This window comes from Panthera leo, chromosome D1 (genome assembly GCF_018350215.1).
Source record: "Panthera leo isolate Ple1 chromosome D1, P.leo_Ple1_pat1.1, whole genome shotgun sequence".
NCBI lineage: Eukaryota > Metazoa > Chordata > Mammalia > Carnivora > Felidae > Panthera > Panthera leo.
In genome coordinates, this window is record NC_056688.1 from 74372727 (window position 1) to 74398896 (window position 26170).

Below are 26170 nucleotides of genomic sequence, written 5' to 3' on the forward strand. Positions count from 1 at the left end.
GTTTCCAGATTATTGAGGGTGCAGAAGTGAAAGGAACACTATAGTTTACTGCCTGACTTTCCAAAATTGCACAACTCCTCACTGGTGCGTGAATAAAGTGGACAAATTCAAGATATATTTTGGAGATAAAATGTGCAGGATTGTGTGTAGTGAGGGACAGGGAGGAATAAAAACTGACTTCTAGATTTTTTCCTCAAGCAACTCATTGGATGGTGGCTCCATTTACCTGGGTTGGGATGCTTTCAAGGGGGTGGGAGTCAATGAGGGAAGTAGGAGAGGGTGTTGGGTTTAGGGGAGAAAAATCAAGACTTCCAGTTGGGACATGTTAAATTTAAGATATCTAAAGACATTCAAGAAGAAATATCAAATAGGTAGCTAACTGAATCTGGAGCTCAGAAATCTAGGCTGAGATACTTAGGAAAATTACTGTCATTTGGAGTAGTCATTTGGAATAGTTTTTGTCTGTGGGTAGGCCAAAACTGAGTACCTAAGTTTATTCATTTAATTTTGATACTGAGGAAATGCTTTTAAAATTTTGTTTTATAATTTTATAAAATATTTACATGACTACAGGAAGTCTAGCTTCTATCTCTGTCCCCTTTTCCCTTTAGTCTCCACTTTAAAATTTGTAGCCATTAAAAATTGTTTATAGTTTTTTGTTTCTTTGTACACTTTTCTCCATCCTCTTCTTTAAGTTTAATACATCATGAAGATCACTCCATATTAGTATTTAGACGTGTCAGTTACTATAGCTTTGTGATAAGTTTTAAAATCAAGGAGGTATTAACTTCTCCAACTTTGTTATTTGCAAGATCGTTTTGGCTCTGGAGTCCTTTGCATTTCCACATAAATTTTATTTATTTATTTATTTATTTATTTAATATAATTTATTGTCAAATCAGCTAACATACAGTGTGTAAAGTGTGCTCTTGGTTTGGGGGGTAGATTCTCGTGGTTCATTACTTACATACAACACCCAGTGCTCATCCCAACAAGTGCCCTCCTCAATGCCCATCACCTACCCACTCTCCCCTCTTCCCCAACCCCCATCAGCCCTTAGTTTGTTCTCTGTATTTAAGAGTCTCTTATGGTTTGCCTCCCTCCCTCTCTGTAACTATTTTTTTTTTCCCTTTGCCTTCCACCATGGTCTTCTGTTAAGTTTCTCAAAATCCACATATGAGTGAAAACATATTATCTGTCCTTCTCTGACTGACTTATTTCACTCAGTATAATACCCTCCAGAACCATCCACATTGCTGTAAATGGCAGGATTTCATTCTTTCTCATTGCCAAGTAGTATTCCCTTGTATATATAAACCACAATTTCTTTCTTTTTTTTTTTTTAATTTTTTTTTTAACGTTTATTTATTTTTGAGACAGAGAGAGACAGAGCATGAACGGGGGAGGGGCAGAGAGAGGGAGACACAGAATCTGAAACAGGCTCCAGGCTATGAGCTGTGAGCACAGAGCCCGATGCGGGGCTCGAACTCACGGACCGCGAGATCATGACCTGAGCCGAAGCCGGCCGCTCAACCAACTGAGCCACCCAGGCGCCCCCACAATTTCTTTATCCATTCATCAGTTGATGGACATTTAGGCTCTTTCCATAATTTGGCTGTTGTTGAAAGTGCTGCTGTAAACGTTGGGGTAAAAGTGCCCCTATGCATCAGCACTCCTGTATCCCTTGGGTAAATTCCTAGCAGTGCTATTGCTGGGTCATAGGGTAGATCTATTTTTAATTCTTTGAGGAACCTCCACACTGTTTTCCAGAGCGGCTGCACCAGTTTGCATTTCCACCAACAGTGCAGGAGGGTTCCCGTTTCTCCACACCCTCACCAGTATCTGTAGTTTCCTGAGTTGTTCATTTTAGCCACTCTGACTGGTGTGAAGTGGTATCTCAGTTACACATACATTTTAGAACCATCTTGTCAATTTCTGCAAAAAAACTCTGCAGAGATTTCAACAATGAGTATGTTGAATCTGTAGACTAATTTTGGTAACATTTCCATCATGACAATAATAAGTCTGGTTGATGTCCATAGGATGTCTTCCTTCCCATTTATTTATTTAAAACTTCTCTTTTACTTTCAGCAATGTTTTATAGTTTTTGGTGTACAAATCTTCTACTTTTTTAGATTTTAGATTAGGTTATTAGATCTTAGATTCAGATCTTCTATATACAAGACCGTATTGTCTGTGAATATAGTTTTCTCTTTGTAATCAGAATGGCCTTTCTATTTTTCTTTCTTTCTTTCTTCTTTCTTTCTTTCTCTCTTTCTTTCTTTCTTTCTTTCTTTCCCTCTCTCTTTCTTTCATAATTGCCTTGGCTAGGACCTCCAATACAGTATTGTGTAAGTGGTGAGAGTGGGCATCCTTATCTTATTTCCCAATTTAAGTGTAACGTTAGTTGTATGTTTTTCATAGATCCTCTTTGTTGTATTAGAGATGTCCCCTTCTGTTTTTAGTTTGTTGAGGATTTTTACCACGACTGGGTGTTGGGTTTTATCAAATGCTTTTTTTTGTGTCTCTTGAGACCACCTTTTTTGGGGGGTTTTACTTTATTCTATGAATGTATTGTACCAGTTGGGTTTTGGATGTTAAACCAATTCTGGGATAAATCTCCCTTAGTCATTATGTATAATCCATTTTATTGCTGATGGATTTGGTTTGGTAATATTTTGTTAAGGATGTTCACATTTATATTCTTGAGGGAAAATGTTTTTCCAGAGGGGTCTTCGTCTAACTTTGGGTAATAGTGTCCTCATAGAATAAGTAGTGAAGTGTTCCTTCCTCCATTTTCTGGAAGTTTGTGAAGGACTGGTATTGTTTGAATGTTTAGTAGAATTCCCTAGTGAAGGCACTTGGGCTGAGGCTTTGCTTTTGGGAAGATTACTGATTTGATTTAATCTCACATTTTTTTTTTAATTTTTTTTTTAACGTTTATTTATTTTTGAGACAGAGAGAGACAGAGCATGAACAGGGGAGGGGCAGAGAGAGAGGGAGACACAGAATCGGAAGCAGGCTCCAGGCTCCGAACCATCAGCCCAGAGCCCGACGCGGGGCTCGAACTCACGGACCGTGAGATCGTGACCTGAGCTGAAGTCGGACGCTTAACCAACTGAGCCACCCAGGCGCCCCTAATCTCACATTTTCTATTTGAGTAGGTTTCAGTAGTTTTTGCCTTTGTAGGAATTTACCTATTTATGTAAATTATCTAATTTGTTGGCTTATAGTTGTTCATAGTACTTCCAAACAGTCTTATTTCTCTAAGGTCAATAGCGATGGCTCCTTCTTTAATTCCTGATTTTAGTAATTTGATTCCTTCTCTCTTTTTTTTTTTTTTTCTTGGTCAATCTAGCTTGGCTAGCCTAGGTTTTTCAATTTTGTTGATCTTTTCAAAGAACCCATTTTTGATGTCATTAATTTTCTCTATTGACTTTCTATTTTGTTTCATTTTTATTTCCATCCTAATCTTAATTATTTTTTTTCTTCTCTCTCCTTTGGGTTTAGCGTGCTCTTCTTTTTGGTTTTTAAGATAGGTTAGGTTAATGTTTTGAAATCTTTTTTGTTTTGTAGTGTGGATTAATGGGTATTGATGTCCCTTTAAGCCATGAAAAACTGCATCCCATAAAGTTTGGTATATTTTTTGTTTCATTTGTCTCAAGTACTTTTAAACTGAAGATTTTTTTTTTTCTTTTCTGAGGAGCAAGAGCTAAATTTTTTATTTCTTTTCTTGCATTTGAAGTATTCCTTGATGATACCTTTGGCCTGAGATTCTGTGCCATAGTCCTTAACTACCACACAATAGCAACCGGTCTCTTTACAGGGCTTTCCCACTGTCAGTTTTACAGAGGCCTACTCATTACCCTAGTTTCGCATCGTTGTCAACCTTAATTAGGTTAATCTGGTGTTCAGCACAAAGGAGCTCCACCAACTTGACATACATAGGCTCGTCACATTGGAGAAACACACAAAGATGGGCTTAGTGCTTCTCTAAGGCTTCAGCATCTTTATTATTAATTCCACATGCTAGGCCATTGTGGATGAGGGCGGTCCTCAGCGCCTCGTGTGAAACAGAATCAGTGCCTGCTATGCCTCCTGCAGCAGAGCCTTCCCGGGCCATGGCCGTGGGTCATAGGTGGAGGCAAGCCTTAAGCACACCCGAGCCTCCGCCTCTGTACAACTCGGCAGTGGGGGAAACAGCCTTTTTAAGGTTTTGTTTTGAACCACTCATTACTTAGGGGAATGTGGTGGTTAATTTTCAAATATTCGTGAATTTTTCAGATTTCCTTATATGTTGTTTACTTCTAATTTCTGTGCTGGCATGAGAATATACTTTGTATTTCAACTCTCTTAAATTTGTTGGGACTTATTTTGTGGCCTAGCATATGGCCTGTCATGAGAAAGATTCCATGTTCACTTGAGAATGTATATTCTGCATGTATATTCTGTGTCACTTATAAGGTTCTTATTGGTTGATAGTATTTGGTTGTTCAGGTCTTCTGTATCCTTGCTGATTATCTGAATAGCTCTATCCAGAATCAAGAGTGGGGTGTTGAAGTTTTCAATTTTATTACTGAATTTTTTACTTTTCCCTTCAGTTTTGTCAATTTTGCTTCATGTATTTTAGGTGCCTGTGTTTATAACTGTTATAACTTACTGATGAATTTATCTTTTTATTATTATAAAATATCTGTTTCTAGTAACCTAAAAAAATCGGTATAAATAGAACTACTTAGGTTCCCATTGGTATGGTAATTTTCCATCCTTTTACTTTCAACTTGTTTATATATGTTTTATTTATTAATTTATTAATAATGTGTTATATTTGTTTCAGGTGCTATTTATCTCTTTAAATCTACAGTGTGTTTCTTCTACGGAGCAATATAATTAGATCTTGTTTTACCCAGTTTGAAAAACTCTGCATTTTGAATAGATTTAGTTTATTCACATTGAATATTTTATTGATGTTTTGGATTTATTTTGGCCATTTTTATATTTGCTTTATGTCTTTTATTTTGTTCCTTAGTTCCTCCTTTACTGACTTGTTTGCATTAAGGTGGTATTTTCTAAAGTACCATTTTAATTCCCTTCTTCATTTTTTCTTTTTTTTTTTTGAGAGAGTGTGCGAGAGTGTGCAGGGGAGGGGCAGAGAATCTTAAGCAGACTTCACACCCAGTGTGCAGTTCAATGTGGGGCTCGATCTCATCACCATGAGATCATGACCTGAGCTGAAATCAAGAGTTGTAACTGAGCACCCAGGCGCCCCATCCTTTATTCATTTTGAACTATGGTTTTTGAGTTGTTTTTTTTTTTTTTAGTGGTTGTTCTTGGAGTTACAATATACAGTTTAACATACCGTGATCTACCTCACATTTTTGCATTTAATTCCAACAAAATACAGAAACTCTCCTCCATTATAGCATCAATCCCTCACTAACTTTTGTGCTATTTTGTGTCTATATATTACAAATCAACAAGACAGCATTATAATTAGTTATATATATATATATAACCTTATGTCTTTTGTAGAAGCTAAGAGGAGAAAACTATACATCTGTAGTTTTTATATTAAGCTTTTTATTTCTAGTTTTTTAAAAATAATGATCAACTCTTCCTCTGCCCCTTGCTCACTTGCACATGCTCTCAAATAAATAAGACTCTTTGTATGCATCAAACTGGTAAGAGATTTGATCAGAGTATTTCTCAAAATTTTTTATGGAGTGAACCTACTATGTTTCTGCACAAGGACTATGCAAAGTAGCAAAATACTGTTTCATAATATATTTCTATTGGGTAGCTACAGTTGGAATTGTGATACAGTTGGGAGTTGGAATAAAGAACCATGGTTTTTTCCCTCCGATAAAACATCAGATTTAGATAAATCTAAAAAATGTATAATTTTAGATAAGAACTTTTCTGACATTAACTTTTTCTTCTCAGTGGGTATCTTAACTTAGGTAGCTTGGAAGTTGAGTGCATTTCCCCAAAACCGTGTTATTGGGAATGACTGTAATCTGGACACTGCCCATTTGTGTATCTTGATTGGGCAGAGGCTTGGCATCCATTCTGAAAGCTGTCGTGGGTTGGTCTTTGGAGAGCATGGAGACTTGAGTGGTAAGCCTAAAAGCACCACTGAGCTGTGCATTCTCTGAAAGATATTTAGACTATGTTGATCATAGAGATAGTTCATCATAAAGTAAAATAGCTCCTGAGTGGGGGAAAAAGCACTTTTATTCCACTCTAGACCCTTTTAGTAGTGTATTTAAGCACATTTTTATAATAATCTACCAGAAAAACTCACAAATTTGAAAACAGAACATTACTACAATCCTATATATGGAAGATTAAAAGACTTTTTTTTTAAAGTTTATTTATTTTGAGAGAAAGCACACACCCGTGAGAGAGTGGGTGAGGGGCAAAGAGAGGGGAGAGAATCCCAAGCAGGCTCTGAGCTCTCCGTACAGAGCCTGACATGGGCCTCGATCTCCTGAACAGTGAGACCATGACCCGAGCTGGAACTGAGTCAGATGCTTAACTAACTGAGCCACCAAGGCACCCCAAGATTATAAGACTTTCTTAATACAGCACTAAGTAATATGATATAGTTTATATTTAACTTGGAACACTCTAGAAAGGTCAGTACTGTAATCCGAGTAACACGAATTCTTAATATTAAGAGAAAATTACAGAGGAGAGGTGCTGTGATGATAGTGTTTAGTTTTTTCTAAGAACCCTTGAAATCCATTAATATAAAACTTGGTTATATATAAATAATATAAATAATAATATAATATAATATATAATATATTATATATATAATAATATAAATAAATAATATAAATAATATAAAACTTGAAGTGATAAAAGTTAAAGCTTATCTCTAGTTGAAAGTTTAAAATTGTCACTTCCTTGTTTGGAGAATCTTCACTGAGATGATACAATTATGGGCTCTATCCCTGGAGATTTTAGTTTAGATTTGGAGCAGGATTAGACTCTGAATTTTTGATAGTTCTGTTGAACATTGCTATTTGAAAACTACTTGGAGGGCGCCTGGGTGGCTCAGTTGGTTAAGTGTCCAACTTCAGCTCAGGTCATGATCTCACAGTTCATGGGTTCAAGCCCCGTGTTGGGCTTTGTGCTGACAGCTCAGAGCTTGGAGCTTGCTTCAGATTCTGTCTCCCTCTGCTCCTCCCCAGTTGTACTCTCTGTCTCTAAAATAAACATTAAAAACAAAAACACTCGGCAGTTGTAACAGGTTTGCTAAGGTTTAAAAAACTATTGTTATATAATACCATGTAATAAAAGGACTTTTGATGTCTTTTTCTTAGTTCCTGTATGGAGTGGAGTGGGGTCCTTCTGAAGGATCTGAACTCAGATATAGGAACTGATAAAGATCCTGAGCAGTGGGAAAATGTCCAGAAAGTAGTAGTTGCCAGGTAAGACGTCAGTTTTGCATTTTCAGTATTTTGGAAGCTAGATGTGAGCCTGAATTCTGCCAGGGGGATGAGATTAGCTTAAGTATACATTGTTACATTTCCCATACTTTTCATTAGCACTTCTTTCATTTTTGTGTGATCATATTCACCAGATTAAAATTTTTTTAATTTTTACTCATTTTTGAGAAAGTGTGAGCGGGGCGGGGGGGGGGGGGGGGTGGTGGAGAGAGAAAATATGAGAATCCCAAGCAGACTCCTTGCAGACGGCACGGAGCCTCATGTGGGGCTCGAACCCACAAGCTGTGAGATCATGACCTGAGCTGAAGTTGGACACTTAACCGACTGAGCCACCCACCCAGGTGCCCCACCAGATTATACATTCTTAAGTAGTCCAGGGCTGAGTCTGTCTTACTCATTGCTGAGCCTAACCCTAAACACAGTAGGCAATGACTTGTTGAATGACAATATATTCTTTTAAATTGTTATACAGTCTTCACTGTTAGTGGTAAAACTGATTTCATATTATTGTATCTGTATACTTATCCTCATGACTGTTTATCTTAACCAGCTGCTATAAGATATTTCTAGGGGAAATTATTGAAGGGAATATTTCAGTTTTGTGGCATTGTCATACCAGCTGCCATAAAATGGATGTTCAAATGACAATTATTTCTCCACAGTAGTTACAAGATGATTAAAAAGAAAGGGCAACACTCCCAAGAAGTATATCCTATCTGTAGCTGATTTAACAAAGTATTTTGAAGAATCTTAGGAGAGTGCATCCAGTTTCCACCATAAGTAAGGTAGGATGTGCATGCTTGAAAAATTATTTATCATTAACATAAAATAGGAATAAAAACATTGATGAGGGACAATTTTTTAAAAATATTTATTTTTGAGAGAGAGAGAGCATGCATGCACGGGGCAGAGACAGATGGAGACAGAGCCAAAGCAGGCTCTGGGCTGTCAGCACAGAGCCCTTATGCGAGGCTCGAACTCACAAACCATGATAATGTGATCCGAGCCAAAGTCGGACACTTAACCGACTGAGCCACCCAGGTGCCCCAAGGGACAATTAAAGTCTATTCTTTGTTGCTGCTGAAGAGGCAGAGAAAGGGGGACAGTGGTGGTACGGGAACTCATCTTTGTAGACTTCTGTCCTAGTATTTATTAGATTCAAGTACATAAAAGTGGTTTTTTGTATGTTTATACTGCTAACACTGGGAAACACTGTGGGTAGGTCTTGCTCCATTTTGAACTGCTCTCTAGAGTTCCAATTACGTCCAATGAAGAGGCGTAAGAAGGAAGCACTAGTCACAAAAGCATTAGCCGTTAGTCTCCTGGGGAAGGGGAAGTTGAGGCCTGGGTAAGACTCCTTTGCTAGTCTGAATGTGACAGGCTAAAGCAAAATGGAATTACATCACTGGGAATAACGTAATAGGTACTTTGAAGTGATTCCCTGATAAGAAGTGGTTTGGGGTATGGAGATAGGAAGAGGAGAGTTATTCCCAGCAAACATGGCAAGAGGCTGGGGCCTGTGTAGAAAGATGGCTGGTGAATCTGAACAGTAAATATGTCTAACCGCGTTTTAGATTGTTCTCTGTCCCACTGGTCTATTTTTCTGCCACAGTTCATACTAGAAAGCTGTTAAATTGTCATTCACCTGGCCGTTTCTCTGCTGTTTCTCATACTGCAGACCTTTATTAGAAGAAAGAAAGGAATAATTTTCAAGCCTTTACTTTCAGAGCCTCTATGGAATAAAAGAAGAAGTATTCCTTGTTGTTCCTTGTATCCTGGGAGAGAATGGTATTACAGATCTCACGAAGGTAAAGGTGACCCCTGAAGAGGAGTCTCGTTTGAAAAAGAGTACAGACACTCTTTGGGAAATTCAGAAGGAGCTCGAGCTTTCAAGTTACTTAAGGCTGCCATTCTGAAGTTATGGAAGAAGAGACCGTGGTTATAGGATATGTATCAAACTTTCGAATAAACCTGAATTCCTAAAAGTGGAAAAAGGGAAAACAGTACTTCTCTGTTTAGCAGCTGGGTGTTGGAGGATAGTTTATGCAATTGCTACATGAGTGCAGTTCTGGCACACGCAAGCGTGTGTTTGCCATTTGGTCCAAAATGAATGAATGATGTGTGTTTACTGTGTTTACAGAAGTTCTGATTCTTTTGTCCTGGCTGGCTGATACCTATGTTCATTTATACTCTATAAAAAAAGCTACAACTTCCTCTACAATATAAAAATGAACATACACACAAAAATGCTAGTTCCAAAACTAATATTAAATCAAACCTTGATTTGACCTTGCTCGCTTTTATTCTGATAATTTTTACAAAAGATCGGAACCGTATAAACCCTTGAGGGATGACTGAGACCAAGGTGGGCATTCTTCTCTTGGGAGAAATATAGGGTAGGCTGCCTAGCTTCCTAAACATTTTAAAGCACTTGAAATTAGAGAAAATTCTATTTAGAAATTCTGTTCTATTTAAATTCCTGTTTCTGCAGGAAACAGCCCACTGGGTGGTCCCAACTTGGCTGTAGAATCACACACCAGGAAGACTGACTTCATGTGACAATAAAAGCAAGGAGGCACTCTACCTTCCTAAACTGTGGCCAGACCGTCTTGCCCAATTAACGTAACTCTCAGGTGTGTAGCATGCACTTGCCACTCTGTTCCTTTCTTCTTGGTGAGACCAGTTATGGTTTGGTTAGGCCTAGAAAGGAAACAGATCTAGGCAAGGACTGGTAGGAGGGTACCACATAGGACCTTTAACAGAAAAAGCCCCTTACATCCCTCAGTTTCAAATATTTCAAAAGTTAGATTTCCATATGGTATATTCCATATTAAATACAACTCACTTTGTAGATTACAGAATAAATAATGCTAAATTTTAACTTGATGGATATTATGCTTTGTTAGGATTTCATTGATTTTTCCTAAAAATGTTGAATAAAGAGAAAAATTATGCAACAAATTTTATTTAGCATAGTCAGTCCCAACATTCAGCACAAAAAGTTTACAGAGGATAGAAAGTGCATTAATAAAAGCCAGTCTTTACCAAAAGAAAACAGAAAATATATTATTGATTCAAAATATTTTACACTTGAATGATAAACTGCAATAACTTATTCTGGGCACCTACTGATAAGAGAAAGAAAGAGAAGAAAAGAACGCTTTAAGAAGAGCTCAATCTCCAGCTGATATCAGAGAAGTCAGTAGAGGTCACTGAGACCGGCAGTCTTTCTTGCTTTTTGCATTAGTGCCCTCAGCTGGAACTGTTTACGGGACAGAAGACGTACATGCTGGGAGGGGGAAAAAGTTTCAACAGTTTAGAACGGATTTGACCAAGGCAGGAAGTATCAGACAGTTTGTAACTTAGATGCGATCTAAGAACCCTAAACTTGTATCAACCGTCCTTTGGAACCAATATTTCATTACATGTAGCTTTTTTAAACTCGTTTTTAAACTAGATTGATGCTGGCAGGTTGTGCTATGAGATCCTGTAAAGGATTACTTCACAGGGAAGCATGACATTACAGGATCTGGCTCAGGAGCTTGAACTACATCTTGAGATTAACCAAGATACCAGGGAAACTGGAACTGCAATCCTAACAAAAGTTACAAAAAATGTTACGACCGCCTGCACTTGGCAAGAAGCAGGGGAATGAGCAGCATAAACCAGCTTTTGTCCAATGCCTAGCAACAGCATACCTCTCGGGCCTCTCTGCGTGCACCTTTCCCTAAGCTAGGCCGCCCAAGCAGGAACAGCACATGAAGGGAGAGAGGCCTCATCTTGGGTCTCTGATTTCTAGCCGGATATTCATGTGCTTGCACCAGATCCAAGACCGGTTTGGCCACTTAATCACAGCGAGAGAGGCAAGATCAGCAAGCGACCCAAGCAGCCAGCCGGCCCCGCGTGTACACTGAAGCAGCTGAATCAAATACCCTAAAAGAGGGCTGCTATTCTCCTAAAACCACACTCCCCGATCCAACAGAGAGCAGTAGCCAAGCTAACTCACTGGATTTTCACGTCTGTACGTTAGCATTAAGCCTAAAACAACCTTCATTCAGAAGGGTTCTGGTACGAGCAGGGCAGCCCAATACTTTGCAGGGCTGTTCCATCTGGGAAAACAGGTCTAAAATTAGGCAACTCTAAGAAAATTAACAGGGAAATATGAAAACAGAACCCAAAACGGGTGGGGTCATCAGTGATCTTATTTTAGATGGTGTATGACTTGAAAGAACCAACGGAAATCTGATTGTATCTGACCCACGCAGCACAGTGGAAAGACACAGGCAGGAATGACTACATTCAGCCTGGTGCTGCCTTGGGGGATGGGAAGTACAGCCACTAGTCCACCTTTCTTCCCCTCCCAGGGGGATCCTCAGCCCTGTGTAGGTGACATCACACTGCTCACAGCCACAGATCTCACTTGCTCTCTTTGGGAACACAAGGGATTTTAACTTCCCCTACGGAGAAACCCTCCTGGTTTGTGGTTTTCAAGGTCAGTGCCTCTAAAGCATGAGTTCTGAGATCCTGGAAAGCAGAGTGAGGAAGACATACCTTCAGGAAGACATCCAGATCTATTACTCCCCGTCTCAAGGCTTCTCCCAGGTAAAAGATAGTGTCTTCAATAGCATTTTCTTCTGCATACAGATTTAGGATTTGTTTGTATAGTGGGGCTGTGGGAATGATAACTTCATCAATATCATTGTTTTCAGACTGATTTTCCATTTTCTCCAGAGCAGAACTGAGTTCTTCATCCTTCTTTCTCAAAAGTTCTATGTTTTTATCAACCTCAGCCTGAAAACAAAACAGTCCAAGTATGAGGACTTCATACGAATTGTACATAAGCATCTACCAGTCAAGCATCTACAACTCAACTCTACAGAAACAGCCTTGCGAAATAAAAAAAGCAATACTTAAACAACACGTGGTCGATTTTAATGTTTCAGATAACATATTGGCCAACGGTAGAGGAAAAGGTGTGATGTAATATGCCGAGTGAAGACGGAATAATGTTGGAAACACTACACTGAGCACATCCAGTGGCAGTGGTAAGCTTGTCACTTATCCGTGACAGATGATGTTGCAAATTAAGCCATCACACAACAAATTTTCCAGCAGCAGGTTCCCTCCATGAAAATAAAGGACGTCTTTCTTCCAAATAAGTGGGCAGCTGCTACGGAGGAATAACTTGCCTCAGTCTACACGGAGGATGAACCCAAAGAACCCCACACACTTGAACTTTAGTTACAAGATACTGCTGGTGGTTGTGGGCTCCGAACTCGACCAGTCTCTACCCACAGTCTGCAGATCTCCTTCATGCCTTAGAACTCTCTCAAATTCTTATTTCCCGGTTAACTGTCCGGCATCATCAAGCACTGAAACAATCCTCCACTGAGTCAGAAGCTCATCTCTCAGGGTGAAGGTACAAGTAAAAATGCTCTAAATACCATCCACCTCCCCACTGCAAACACAGTCTTTTTTTTGTTTGTTTGTTTGTTTATTTTTGAGACAGAGAGAGACAGAGCATGAACGGGGGAGGGGCAGAGAGAGAGGGAGACACAGAATCGGAAGCAGGCTCCAGGCTCTGAGCCATCAGCCCAGAGCCCGACGCGGGGCTCGAACTCACAGACCGCGAGATCGTGACCTGAGCTGAAGTCGGACGCTCAACCGACTGCGCCACCCAGGCGCCCCCACAGTCTCCATTTCTAACAAGCTATCCAGAAGCTATATTCAAATTCTTAACGACCAGAAAATTCGTGTTAATTTTCTGAACTCGTACTAGACCCACAGTCCAGGGTAACCAAGGTGTACATGTCCAAAAATCACAAGTATTCAGTGAGTTACTTACTACTTCTTGATCTAAACGGGTGACCATCTCTTCCAGTTTCTGGTGACCTTTTTTCAGGTCTTCCTCTGTTCGTTTCAAGGCATTGAGCTCGGCCTGGGCGCGATCCATTTCCTCCTTCATTCGCCATCTCAGCTTGTCACTGACTGCTGAGATGAGAGAGGCTCGGATGGTGTCCTCACTGATGGTGCCATCCCTACTGGGACCTGCACAGGAAAAAGGCAGAAACCACTTGCTTATTTCCCAGGCACTTTCTACTCCTTTTGTGGGACAAAATGAGTTGACACTTTCAAAGTGGGAGGAAAGGACAAATGGGATAAATTTATGCCAAAGAAAAACACTTGATTCAGGTCAAGGGCATTCTCAGGTTTCGCTGCTAAGCTGAAGTAGAGAGGAACCCACCGTAGAGGCCAATAAGAAGACCGAGAACAGGCAGTTTCCTTGATGTAAGGGTAATAAGGCTTCCCTTCAAGACTTTTACTCCTTTACTCTTTACCGAAGGAATCGGAAAGAACAAATGAGCAAAAGAGAGTGATGTACAGAAAATCCAACAGCTGATAAATGTCCCTTCCCATATAATGTGTCTTCTATAATTTCCTTGCATATTTCATATCAAATAAACTTATCCCTGTGATACTTGCTTCAAAAGGTTCTCCCGGTAACAGAAGTATGTATTTTCTTCATGACTACCAGTGTCCTTCAATTGGGGTCCTGATTCAGCAAATGTGTACATGGTGTGGGTGGGGAATTACATTTATCTGTCACTGCCTATAGTGAATAAAAACTGATTACAGACTAGTTTACAAAGTATCACTTCTACTTTGAGCTGAAAATTTTTGGAGACAATTAGTTACACCCATGGGGGGGTGGGGGGGACGACCCCACCCCTTTAGTCCATTTGCAAAATGTATCCAAACTCTTACCATTCATGTTCCCACATCATAGGCCTGTTCCTAGTACCAAAAAGGTGCACTGTTTCTAAAATGAAATTGAGCTTTCCAAACGATAGGCAGCCAGCTCCACAGGGGCTCTTCGGTGTCCTGTCTGTCCACAGTTCTTGATGTTCCATAAGCTGGTCGGTCACCCTACTCTTTAATTAGTAAAGCTGTCTTCCTACAGAAGGTGGTTCATACCAGGTTACCCTGAATGTTTTTCCGGCTTTTTGCAAATAACATTGGGACATTCTCTGGTTTCATAGGTTTTGAAAGGAAGAGTCTAAGTCTAAAGTCTAAGTCTAAAAGTCTAAGTTCTGCTTTTCTTTCTTTTTTTATTTCCACCACAGAAGAACTGTTTTTTCCTGACTTGGGTTTTCTTCTTCTTGTGAGGGAAAATGAGTATAGACAGTGTCTCCATGGCCAAGTTTTCCTAGGAGTGTCCTTCATCCACTTGTCCTGAGGACACAGCTTGCACACAGTGAGAGGGAGAGCCCAGGATCAGACCCGCAGTGTGCACTCCTTCTCACTCCAAGGACCTCCCCTCTTCCCTGCTAGAAACCTCTTGCTGAGGACATCCCAGACGGTATCCATCTTACAGGGTTCACAGAGAGGCAAGAGGCAGTTAATACTTTCTGGTTGATTATTAACATACACATCCGTAAGGTATGTACTTTCCAGAATTCATTTCTCATTTTACAAGAGTATTTCAGCTTATTTTGTATTTCTGAAAAGCAAAAGTGTTAACTCGGGTAACTTGTGCTTTGGAATTCAGAATGGCAAAACAAGAGGGCAACCACATTTCCCCTATGAAGACTGAGCTCTTGCTTTCCACATCCCTGGCCTCTTAATACCTAACTTGTCCAAAGATTCTCATCGATTTACCAACTACTGCACCACCTCTGGGCTCATTCCCGTAATTTTTTCTTGCTGTTTTCCTGTCTGACCGCCTCTGTATTCACATCTTCCCCTACAGAGACCAGGATGACTTGAGCAACTTTCTCCCATTCACTAATTCATGTCTCCATCCATTCCTTCTTGCACCTTTGACCTCTCTTTCTACCACTCCTGCTTCCTGTGAGCAGCTCCCCTCAGCCCTGACTTCTTGCCCATCTCTCAGTCTCGTGGGCAGGCTCTCTGCTGAGGCGGCCTCTCTCACATTCTGTCAGACCACCAGGCCTCCTAACTCCAAAGGCCTCACCTGCCAAACACAACCTGATCCAAATCCTCAATCTTTCTGACTCTTAACGCTCTAGCCGCCTTTTATCATCTTGCCACAATGGCAAAAAATCCTCAGGACATCTTCAAAGGACTGAAACCATCAGATGGGAGTTCTCCACTCTTCTCCCACTCTCCTTTGAAACAAGAATCCTCACCCCTTTAACTATGGAACTATGGTTTGACTCCTCACTGTTCAGAAGCACTACCTTCCCTTTTACAGGAAGACAACTTGTGTTCCTCTAGATGTTTCCAAAAGACCACATGCTTTCATGCTTTCATCTGTTCTTCCTCCTAATCTGATTAGTCTAAGCACAGTGACTTTTTTTTCCACTCTGCTCTTGGCTAAGGAAAGGTCTGTTTATTCACCTCTCTTCCTAGCCCAGAGCCGTGGACAATCTTTGCAATGCTATTCTCTCTAGTTCTTTCCTCTGAGTTCAAGGCCAGTCTTATCCAGCATCACTCTAATCCATACACATACTCAAGGGGAGGTGATATTATTCCTCTAAGAAGATGAAAGCTGGTTCTTAGAAAGTGAAAACCTCTTGTTCTTTTTACGTATAGAGTGGAGATATACATACAGTATGTAAACAGATATATAGTATAATATACAGCATTAACAGTTCACAGAAGGGATGATTAAGGGAAAAAAATGTCTAAAAAGGCTTCCAAGGAGGATAATGAAGAAAGAAAGGTTAACACTGCTGTAATCCATCTGTGTGATTCTTGCTTTTCTACCAGATATTTTTCCGGCCTTGTCACCATGTCCCAACCTCATCCCCCAAATTATGGTCTACATTTGTTACAACACTTAAATTATACTGATCACAACCTATGAAAGGCAAACTTCCTGAAGGCCTTGCACGTGCTCTACTTACTTCCCTGCTGGATGATTCTGCTTTTTTCCATAGCCAGCCCTACCTCTTTCATTAACAAACTCTCAAGTCATTCTAACTAACAAAAACAGTTTCATGTTCTTAAATATCAGATCCCATCTTCTACCATTAAATATGGTTAAGACTAACCCCCACTAGGTGCACCTGGGTGGCTCAGTCGGTTAAGCATCCAACTTCAGCTCAGGTCATGAACTTGTGGCTCGTGGGTTCGAGCCCCGTGTTGGGCTCTGTGCTGACAGCTCAGAGACTGGATGGAGCCTGCTTCGGATTCTGTGTCTCCCTCTCTCTCTCTCTCTCTGTTCGTCCCCTACTTGCACTCTGTCTCTCTCGCTCTCAAAAATAAAGATTAAAAAGAAAAAAAGACTAACCTCCACTAATGATCTTCCCTCTATTCACCATAATTAATTCCCAATAATACTTCTTACTCTATTTATCAGTTTAAGAACATACTTTGAACTTTAAAAATACCCCAGAGTACAAAAAAGAGAAAGGTATATTTTAAAAACTTCCTGAAACTGGAATTTCAAGATGGGAAGGGCAGTGTAGATCTCTGGAAAAGGAGGCACGTGCTAACCTAAATCTGGGCTGGGCCACCACCCGTTACAAACCAGGAATTGGGGATTCCTATACTCTGGAGTTTCTGTTTTTGTTGCAATAGAGACTAGGTCAGAAACTCAGAGGTAGGTTGTTACAGACACATGTTTATTCCACCCTGTATTAAGTTGTTTCAATAACTTATTTTTCAGATTTAACTGCAATTCGCATTTTTTCTAACCTTTTCAATTTGTTGTGAGAAACCACCCTGGCAAAAATGGCAGATCAAAGCAAGTCAGAGAGATTGAATTCTGGCAGTATTTCCTGGTAAAAATTTGGCTGTCCCACTGGGGACAGGAACAGTATCTTGAAAGAATTTGACTGCTGAAGGGCTCAGCATTGAATTGTGGTAGCTGCTCAGACAAAATTATTTGAGTAAATGGAAGCAGTGAGTGTTAAAATGTGCAGTGTGAAATATTTTACTCTATTGTTTGCTTTTCAACACCCCTTCCAACACATGTCCCTTCAAGGCGGTAGAGCGATGTGGCCAATCATATGTAGCACTTAGTGTTCCATTCATCTATGTAGAAGTTATCTGAAGTAATAAAGGATTAAGGGTCTTATTTTGTAACTAGCCAGGGTTTTTCACACACAAACACATCAAATTTTGTTAAAATGATTACACTAAAATGGACCGACTTACACTGATGTGAAGTTTTAAAATTTCTTTTTAAAAATACACATTTAAATTCTGGAATTTATATTGTGTCTCTTATAAAATACACGAGAACAAATGTTACCATACAGCACCAAATAAGGCCATCCAAGTAAGTCTCTAGCTGAAGCCATGAGCACTCAAAATGGCAGCCAAGCTGAGGCAGCAGGTGCCTGCTTTCAATAAAGGTCATAGTTCACCAGAGGCGGGTGGAAATGCCAAGATTAGACCTCGTCCTTTCCTCTGCCACACACAGACGTTACATACAGTATATTTAAACATTTAAATCCACCTACTTTCTAAAAAGAAGAGAACTGTAATTAAGATCTGAAATATGAATGCCAAAGAAGAAAATCTATTAAAATTCAAAATTCGATGCACCTTGACACTTTAAGGGATTGTTTAAACAAATAAGAAAAGAGACTTGATGACAGATTCTCTTCTGCTTGATCACTTTTCAAACCAAAAATTTTTCCTCAAATGTCTTAAGAGAAATTTTAATTTTCTTTGTACCTGCTCTAATAAGCCTTGGGTTAAACAGAGTTTGTGGCAAACGCCATGCATCAAGTCCCCACACAGTGACCTTTACCCATGCAGAGTCAGATTTCAGAAGTGCCCTTCTACAATTCCAGATTAGCAGCAATTGAAACGGTAACAACGATTTTGAGAAACAGCTCTAAGTAAACCTTCATTTAAATGTCAGGTAGGGTTCAATTATTGAACCTAATCCTTAGGAATTACAACATAATTAAAAAAAAATTTTTTTTTCTACTATTAGGAAACCAATATGCTACTCGATAGATCTGATAATTCAACAAATAATTTAGGCTAGTATCTTCAAAGTGCACTAGTATAGACTACTTGATTTAAAACTATCTTTAAACACTTAATCAGTTTTATTTACCTCCTAACAGTACTTACTAAATGATCACTGTTTCCTGTCACTCAAAAAGATCATTTATATTAGAGAATCCAGGGCAATCCCAAAGTAAAGTACAAGATAACTGAACAGTAAACTTTAAACACATTCAATTTATTTAAAAACAAAAACAGTACATCCCCTTCTCTCTTTCTCCAACTGCTGCCCTCTGGCAACCACCCCTCTCCTGTTCCCTATATCTATGAGCCTGGCTGGCTTATCTATTGCTTGGCTTATTTATTTTTAAGATTTCACAAATAAGCAACATCATATAGGGGTGCCTGGGTGGCTCAGTCGGTTGAGCATCTGACTTCGGCTCAGGTCATGATCTCACGGCTCGAGAGTTCCAGGCCTGCATCGGGCTCTGTGCTGACAGCTCAAAGCCTGGAACCTGCTTCAGATGCTGTGTCTCCCTCTCTCTCTCTGCCCCTCTGCCACTCACTCTCTCAAAAATAAATAAAAAACATTATAAGCAACATCATATGGTATTTGTCCTTCTCTGACTTATTTCTAACTAAACACAGTAAACTTTTCTGAACTCTAACCAGCAAAAGTGAATCACCTGCACAGCATTTTTACTTCAGGATGTTACTTAGTCCCACACAATGGTCTTTGGTTTGGCATCTGTGCTACAGATCAAACTATGGAGCCTAAGCAACCCCAAACGGTGCTTTACTATCTGCTCAGAAACCGGATCAAGCCCATTTGGATCACTCGATCAAGTCCCATTATTTCCTTTTATAATAAAAACACACAAAAATAGGTCAATCTCTGATATAGGAAGAACATTCAAATAACTATATGGATAAAGGCATTCTGATTCATGCTAGTAAGTGCACACCTGGCAAGTTCATTAAGCTGCTTACAAAGGCTTTTATTTATAGTCTTTGAATATGTAAGCTTCTAATACTACTATCAGCCTCTGTGTGGGTTATGGAACTTCTCTTCCAAAGAAATCAGGGAACCTCAATTTATCTTTTTTTAAGAAATATTTATTTTGGGAGAGAAAGAGTGTGAGCAAGCGGGGGGGGGGGGGGGGAGAGAGGGAGAGAGAGGGAGAGAGAGGGAGAGAGAGGGAGAGAGAGGGAGAGAGAGGGAGAGAGAGGGAGAGAGAGGGAGAGAGAGGGAGAGAGAGGGAGAGAGAGGGAGAGAGAGGGAGAGAGAGGGAGAGAGAGGGAGAGAGAGGGAGAGAGAGGGAGAGAGAGGGAGAGAGAGGGAGAGAGAGGGAGAGAGAGGGAGAGAGAGGGAGAGAGAGGGAGAGAGAGGGAGAGAGAGGGGGAGAGAGGGGGAGAGAGAGGGAGAGAATGAGAACCCCAAGCAGGCTCCGTGATGTTAGCACACAGTCTGACACGAGGAGCCATCTCACGAACCGTGAGATCATGACCTGAGCCGAAATCAGAGTCGGACGCTTAACCGACTGAGCCACCCAGGTGCACCTCAATTTATCTTTTAAACACCGTCGGAGCATTACTCTTTATTTAAGCTCTAGAAAGTCTCTGTAACCACAGTCAGTAAGAAAAAAGTGGACTTAAGGAAAACCATCAGTTTACACTTCTCGAAAAAAAAACACACACCGCAAAGAAAAGTTTCCATTAGTTTACATAAAAATTCAAGTTTTCAAAAGTAGAGGTAAGTAGGTATGAACCTCATTAAAGTAGGACGCCAAAGCAGTAGCTACTACAAAGAGACACGGTGCTACCCAATCATTCGATGATCATAAAAACCGAGAGGCGTTACTAGCAGGCGTGAGCACAAAGGCCAGTTAATTTGAAGGACAGTAAAATTCCATCCTTAAAAAAGATGGGTCAGAATCAAAGTCATTCCTTAAGATTATTTTGTGAAAGAGAACAATTTAAAAACCTACAATGTTAGAAGTATCCTATGGAAATAACCCCAGGAAGCCAAATGAATCAGCTACTCATACCCTTCATACACCAAAAAAAAAAAAAAAAAAAAGTTAAAATCCAGTATCAATTTAGATAAAGGCCTTTTTTTTAAAGCTTTCAAAATTTATTATTATTTTGGATTTCTGCAGCAGAAAAGGTTTTAAACATTTAGCACAGCAAGCCCCTTGGCAAGCCCTCACTGACTGCCCACAAGGGAAGAAAATGCTACTTTACCCTGAAGACAAGGCAGGTCTTCCCAAAGGCAGTCTGTGAAAGACTGGAGGAGAGGTGCCCAAAGCCACACACAAGCGTGAACCAGTATGCCCACATTGAGCGGGGTGCCATATTCGGGAAGGTCAATTTTTGTATGCTAAACTCATGAATCCAGGATGACGAGACAGGGAAGACCAGTATTAGACAAGACAGTCAAGAAAACCTTGTCATGTTTACTAGTCTCAATCCTCAAAGGAATGTTACTCAATAGGAAGCTTATTTTCCTTAAGTTTTTTTTCTCTTTATTAAATATGGACCAACAACAAATGGAAAAATGTAGAAATAATTCTGCTGCAGCATTTACAAGATTGTCTGCTAATATTAAAAAATATATATAGTCTTAATGTTTGTTTATTTTGAGAGAGAGAGAGAGAGAGAGAGAATGAATGAATGAGCGAGCAGGGGAGGGGCAGAGAGAGGGAGCAAGAGAATCCCAAGCAGGCTTCGTGCTATCAGCACAAAGCCTGATGTGGGGCTCGAATTCACCAACCATGAGATAATGACCTGAGCGAAACCAAGAGTAGGACGCTTAACTGACTGAACCACCCAGGTGCCCCTCTGCTCCTAACATTTTAAAACAAGACTTAACAAACACAAAACCAGTTTCTGAAATGTCTTTTAACAGTACCCTACCAAACTAAATGTTTCTGATCCTTGTTTATGATTGAGTTTAGGAACAAAATCTTAAAAGGATATGATTAAATTCTGATGCTGAGATAATACAGCATTAAGGAAGATTTCCAAAAGAAATTCTAGAGTAGGTATTGGCTTTAACTTTAGGGGTACCATTCATAATTTTCTAGTAAAGAATGGAGGCCAGATTGCCTCCTGTTGTGTCACACATAGCATATGATAACCCAATAATTAAGGACATACTTTTAGTTATTTTAGACAAAATTACACGAATTACATAAGACTGTGTAGGTGTGCTACTTTGGACTTTGCTAACGTATAATAGTTTGTCCAAAATTATTTCACATATAAGGGTATTCATATATTAAAGGCATCAGGATGAATGTGATGAGTATCATCAATTGAATACTTAACATATTTTCCTAAGCATCTTGTTTAATAATAGCTCCAGCTATGATTTTCCCAAAAGATGACAAGAAACAAAAAATAACGGTGGAGATAAGGACTCATTCTCCAATGTTGCTATTAAACTATAATAAACTAAAAATGATACTATATGTATGTTAAAGGGTCTAAAGTCTAGTATGCAGAATTGTAAATCAACTGTAATCATCTACATAGCCTCCTGAAATAAATCAAACTCCAAAGAGAACTTTCACACTGCTGAGACTAGGATTGAGGGAGTGCCAAACTTTTAAGCCTCCGTGCATTGGACAGGGACAGAGTGGCTGGTGGGGGGCGGGGGGCTGGCGTGGGGTGGGGGGGGAAGACACCACCTAATGCCTCACCTGGTGCTCCTACCCATCATTTTTTAGGGATCTTGTATGGGTCATTTGTCCTATATCCCACTTGGATATGTCCTATATACAGGATCTTGTATAATATCTATCTTATATACATGTATCTTATATCATGTATCAGTATCATGGACAGAGTCCAATCTTAACTCTGCCAGTAATAAATAAAATAAAAATAAAATCTTTGTGCTAAGTATCAATACGTATTACCACTTAGATTGTTTTTATCATTTTTGATATGTAAACAGGTTTCTTCCTTCATTACCCACTGACTACCAAAGTATGTAACAAATTCAGTGTGTCGTTAAGTAACTTTTCAACAGAGTCTAGACAATGGAAAGAGTCCTCGGGAACTATGGCTTTGAGGTTTTGTGGAAATTCGTTTTGTTTTGTAAATGTAAAATCCATTATAAAAATAAAGTTTGGTTAGCATACACTGAATAGCTACGGGTAAAACTAATAACAGTATTTGCATGTTCTGCTTTAAAAATAGTCCAAAGTTAAATCTGATTTGGGCCCTAACATACCCCTCTGTAAAATAGAAACTGAAGTCCTATGGCAATGTAACAATGTAAAGGAAATGCTGCGAAGTGCGACCAGTAAGTTAGGATACACCCAATGGCTTTAGGCTACTAACTGATAAGATTTTAAAGAAGAAAAACTCTAAGCTAGCCTGCTGAGGAATTTGAAACATGGCTGTGAGATCTAACACATGCATTCATATCACAGGGGAGGGGGACACTGAAGCTAACAGGGCTGGTCAGAAATCACACATAACTGACTCTCCAGCACTATGATGGCCAAAGCTTATATTGGCCATTATTACAATCAGTTAACAACTCTACCAAAACATTCTGAAACGAGCCCTTGCAAAGTAGCTTAATGTTCTGTTAGGAATAGGAGTAAAGGTATCCAAGTGGGATATAGGACAAATGACAAGATAAACTTGTCCAGTCTCAAAAAGAAACTATGGAAAACAAAGTACACCTCATGTGTGTCAAGGGAAAAAAGTTCCTAATACTTAAGATTTATGTAGTTCTTTGTGTTGGAAATACCAAAAGGAGTTGTACATAAAGATGTGAGGCTTGTTCTTTTTGTCGGCATCTTTTAAAATAGAGACATTACGTCATATACATAACGCAAAACTTTCCATTCGGAAAGTGGACGTGGATTTCCATTTGAATACAGGAAAGGTTAACGACATACATCCTAAAGGCACATCTACCCCTTCATAGATGGATTCAAAGAACTCTTTCTCAAGGTGTGAATTATTACATGATTACTTTCAAGGATGAGAATCTTAACAGCAGATCCAAAGTGTCCAAAGAACAGATTCTATTCAGGGTCAAGTCCTAGGCCAGAAGCACCTCATTTTGTTATTTTCTCTCCTCAAAGTTTCAAAACACTTAGGTAAATCAGAGTTGAGACAACTGTAACCACTCTCTGATAAAAGGACATCACTGATATGAAGTAAACCTAGAGACCCTGGCACAAAGCAAGTATGGCCGATAGTACATGCTCTGATAAACTTCATAAAGGAGCCAATTAGTCCACTGACTTTCTTCTCCAAAAGATGCTCATCTGTTTTCACATATATCCAGGCTAGGGAAATCTAAGTACCGTATCTGTTAATAGTTCAACACACACAAAGTTCATGAAAGAAAATATGTGACCCACAGCAAAGAGTGAAAAGAGTCAATCAGATTTATTTTTATGCCTGGATAGAAGGCTCATTTATATAATGACAGATCAACCACCTACTTCAAGTTCTGGATTATAGGACATTGACCATTAAGAGTTTTTCCTGCAACAAGGAAGAGTATTCTAATATTTCACATGGAAAAGTGAAACGCACTTTTCACAACAGGAGACTCTGACTTTCCTTATGGGAGAAATACAGTTTTGAAGAGTACTTACCAACAGTGGCCACTGGAGGCTGGGAAGGATACTGAGAACTCGCTGTGGCAGGATACTGACCACCAGGTGGGTAAGGACAGCCTGGGTAGCCACTAAAAAGAGAGCAAAAAACATTAAATGTTAATATGACAAAGATACTAGAGTATCTTTAAGAATCCCATTCAGGAAGTTAAGTTTGACATGTTTTATCAGTTAATGACTTTTAGAGTTACGAGTGTCTTCTCAAGCAAAGTGGTATAGAAATTCCATTAACGACACTGGATTTACTCCTAAGTAAATGGTTAAAATACTCTTGCTTGGCCTGGTTATTTGAGGGTCATCTTCACAGGAGCAGAAAGCAACTAGAGTATTTCTAAGGGCAGTTCAATGGTATCAGAACTGGAAGCAAAATATATATATATATTTGCCTGTGGTTCATTGATAAGCTTTGTGAATATCTGATCTGAAAATTCTCTTTAAAGTTTTAAAAATTTTCTTCTCACTCTATGGATAGTTTGTGTCACTCATGTATTCGTATCAGAGAAGGAACTTTCCTCAGAAGTATTCTCCTCCAATCTTTTATCCAACACTGTTTTATAAATATCATTAACAAATGATCATCTGACAAATGGTCATACTTTTCTACTCAACACTAAATACCATTTTGATGTCACTTCCAACTAATGGCCCTAAATTTGCATTCTGGAAAACCACTTGAATAGCAGGAGACTTCCAACATTTCCCCCTCTGTCTTGTCTTCTCTTCTTTGGGTGATCTTTTAAATTCCTTCAACCATTCTTCACAGGACATGATTTTTAGCTCTAATCACTCTCCTCTGAATGTTCACTAGTTTGCTAGTGTTTCACTTACGATGGAGAAGAAAAGTAAAACAAGATGACTACTAGCTACCTGTTAGTTTGATAACGAATTGTAATTAGTCACCAGATCTATGACATTTGCAATTCTGATCAATATGCCTTTTACAAGTCCATTAAAATTACTGATTAAAAACAGCCAGTTCAGGAGCAAGAGCTCTGAGTTTGGAGTCAGTAATCCCCTTTCAGTGTAGTGGCTCAAAGATTCTACCAGCTCACACTTTGTAACTTGTCCCCAAGAAAAACATTTTGTACAGTGTGTTCAAGATTCAGTGTAATCACAATACCATCTATCAGTATAAAAAACATAATCAAAGAAGAAAAAAATGAAGCATTTATGTTCTTAGCAGATACATGCCAAAGGCTACTGAATGGTATTTTTATTTCTAGTCTTTAGTAGCCCTGCTACCATGGTGCAAGGAAATGGTGCCAATCTTACATTTCTTAATCTACAGTTTTGAAAACTGGGATAGCAGTGCCTGGGTGGGTGGCTCAGTCAGTTAAGTGACTCTTGATTTCAGCTCGGGTCGTGATCTCATCGTTTGTGAGGTGGAGCCTGGCATCGGGCTCTGTGCTGACAGCATGGAGCCTGCTTGGGATTCATTCTTTCTCTCTCTCTCTCTCTCCTCCCCACCTCCCTGCTCACATGCATGGGTGCTGTCTCTTTCTTAAAATAAATAAATGAATAAACATTAAAAAAAAAAACTGGGATAAATATGTTTTCTTCCGGGGTTACTCCCATTTTGCACCTTTTTAAAGACAATCTGTGATTACTGCTGAATTTTTCAGTAACTTGGTATAAAACTTTTCTAGGTCTACAGGTATTAGCTTCCAAAAATTCCTTTGTCCCTTAGTTTGTTCCATTTTTTTTCTTCGTGGTTATTCTCTATGTTCAGGGTTAATAATTTTTCTTGAGTAAAGAATTAGTTGAATAGTACTATTTTCTATCTTTGTGCATTATTAAACTAGTTGCCTTAGGCAGCAAATCTTTTCCAAACTTTTAAAGAGCCTTTTTTAAACTAAGTATTTAAAAAGAATTTTCCAACACTCTAATGTTCCTTTTTCTTGACATACTCCTTCAAATTTTACTTTTTATTATATTTAAGGCACTGTTTCTAAGTGCTTGTGTAGGTGCTAAGATATGAATCCATTTCTTCCTCAGTCCTGATTGGATCAAGGAAACAACAAATGCTAAGTAAAATTAATTCAAGAGATGTAGAATGGAAAATCACTATCAGAGATCAGGGAAGGTTTTGGGAGATCTGTAACATCTATGAAGGTTGTACCTTTATTCTCT

General features: G+C 39.3%; 1 protein-coding gene and 1 pseudogene across 1 annotated transcript in view; both read right to left on the reverse strand.

The window, feature by feature from the left end:
• Positions 1 to 3660: 3660 nt before the first annotated feature.
• Positions 3661 to 4123, reverse strand: LOC122200224 (annotated as a pseudogene).
• A 6283-nt stretch (positions 4124 to 10406) lies between these two features.
• Positions 10407 to 26170, reverse strand: part of TSG101 (tumor susceptibility 101) — a 38746-nt gene continuing 22982 nt past the window's right edge. The window contains exons 7-10 of the mRNA XM_042903951.1: positions 24020 to 24111; positions 13303 to 13505; positions 12009 to 12248; positions 10407 to 10746 (exon numbers count right to left, since the gene is read on the reverse strand). Of these exons, the coding sequence (XP_042759885.1) occupies positions 10657 to 10746; positions 12009 to 12248; positions 13303 to 13505; positions 24020 to 24111 (625 nt within the window). The 3' untranslated portion in view covers positions 10407 to 10656. The remainder of the gene's footprint in view (positions 10747 to 12008; positions 12249 to 13302; positions 13506 to 24019; positions 24112 to 26170) is intronic.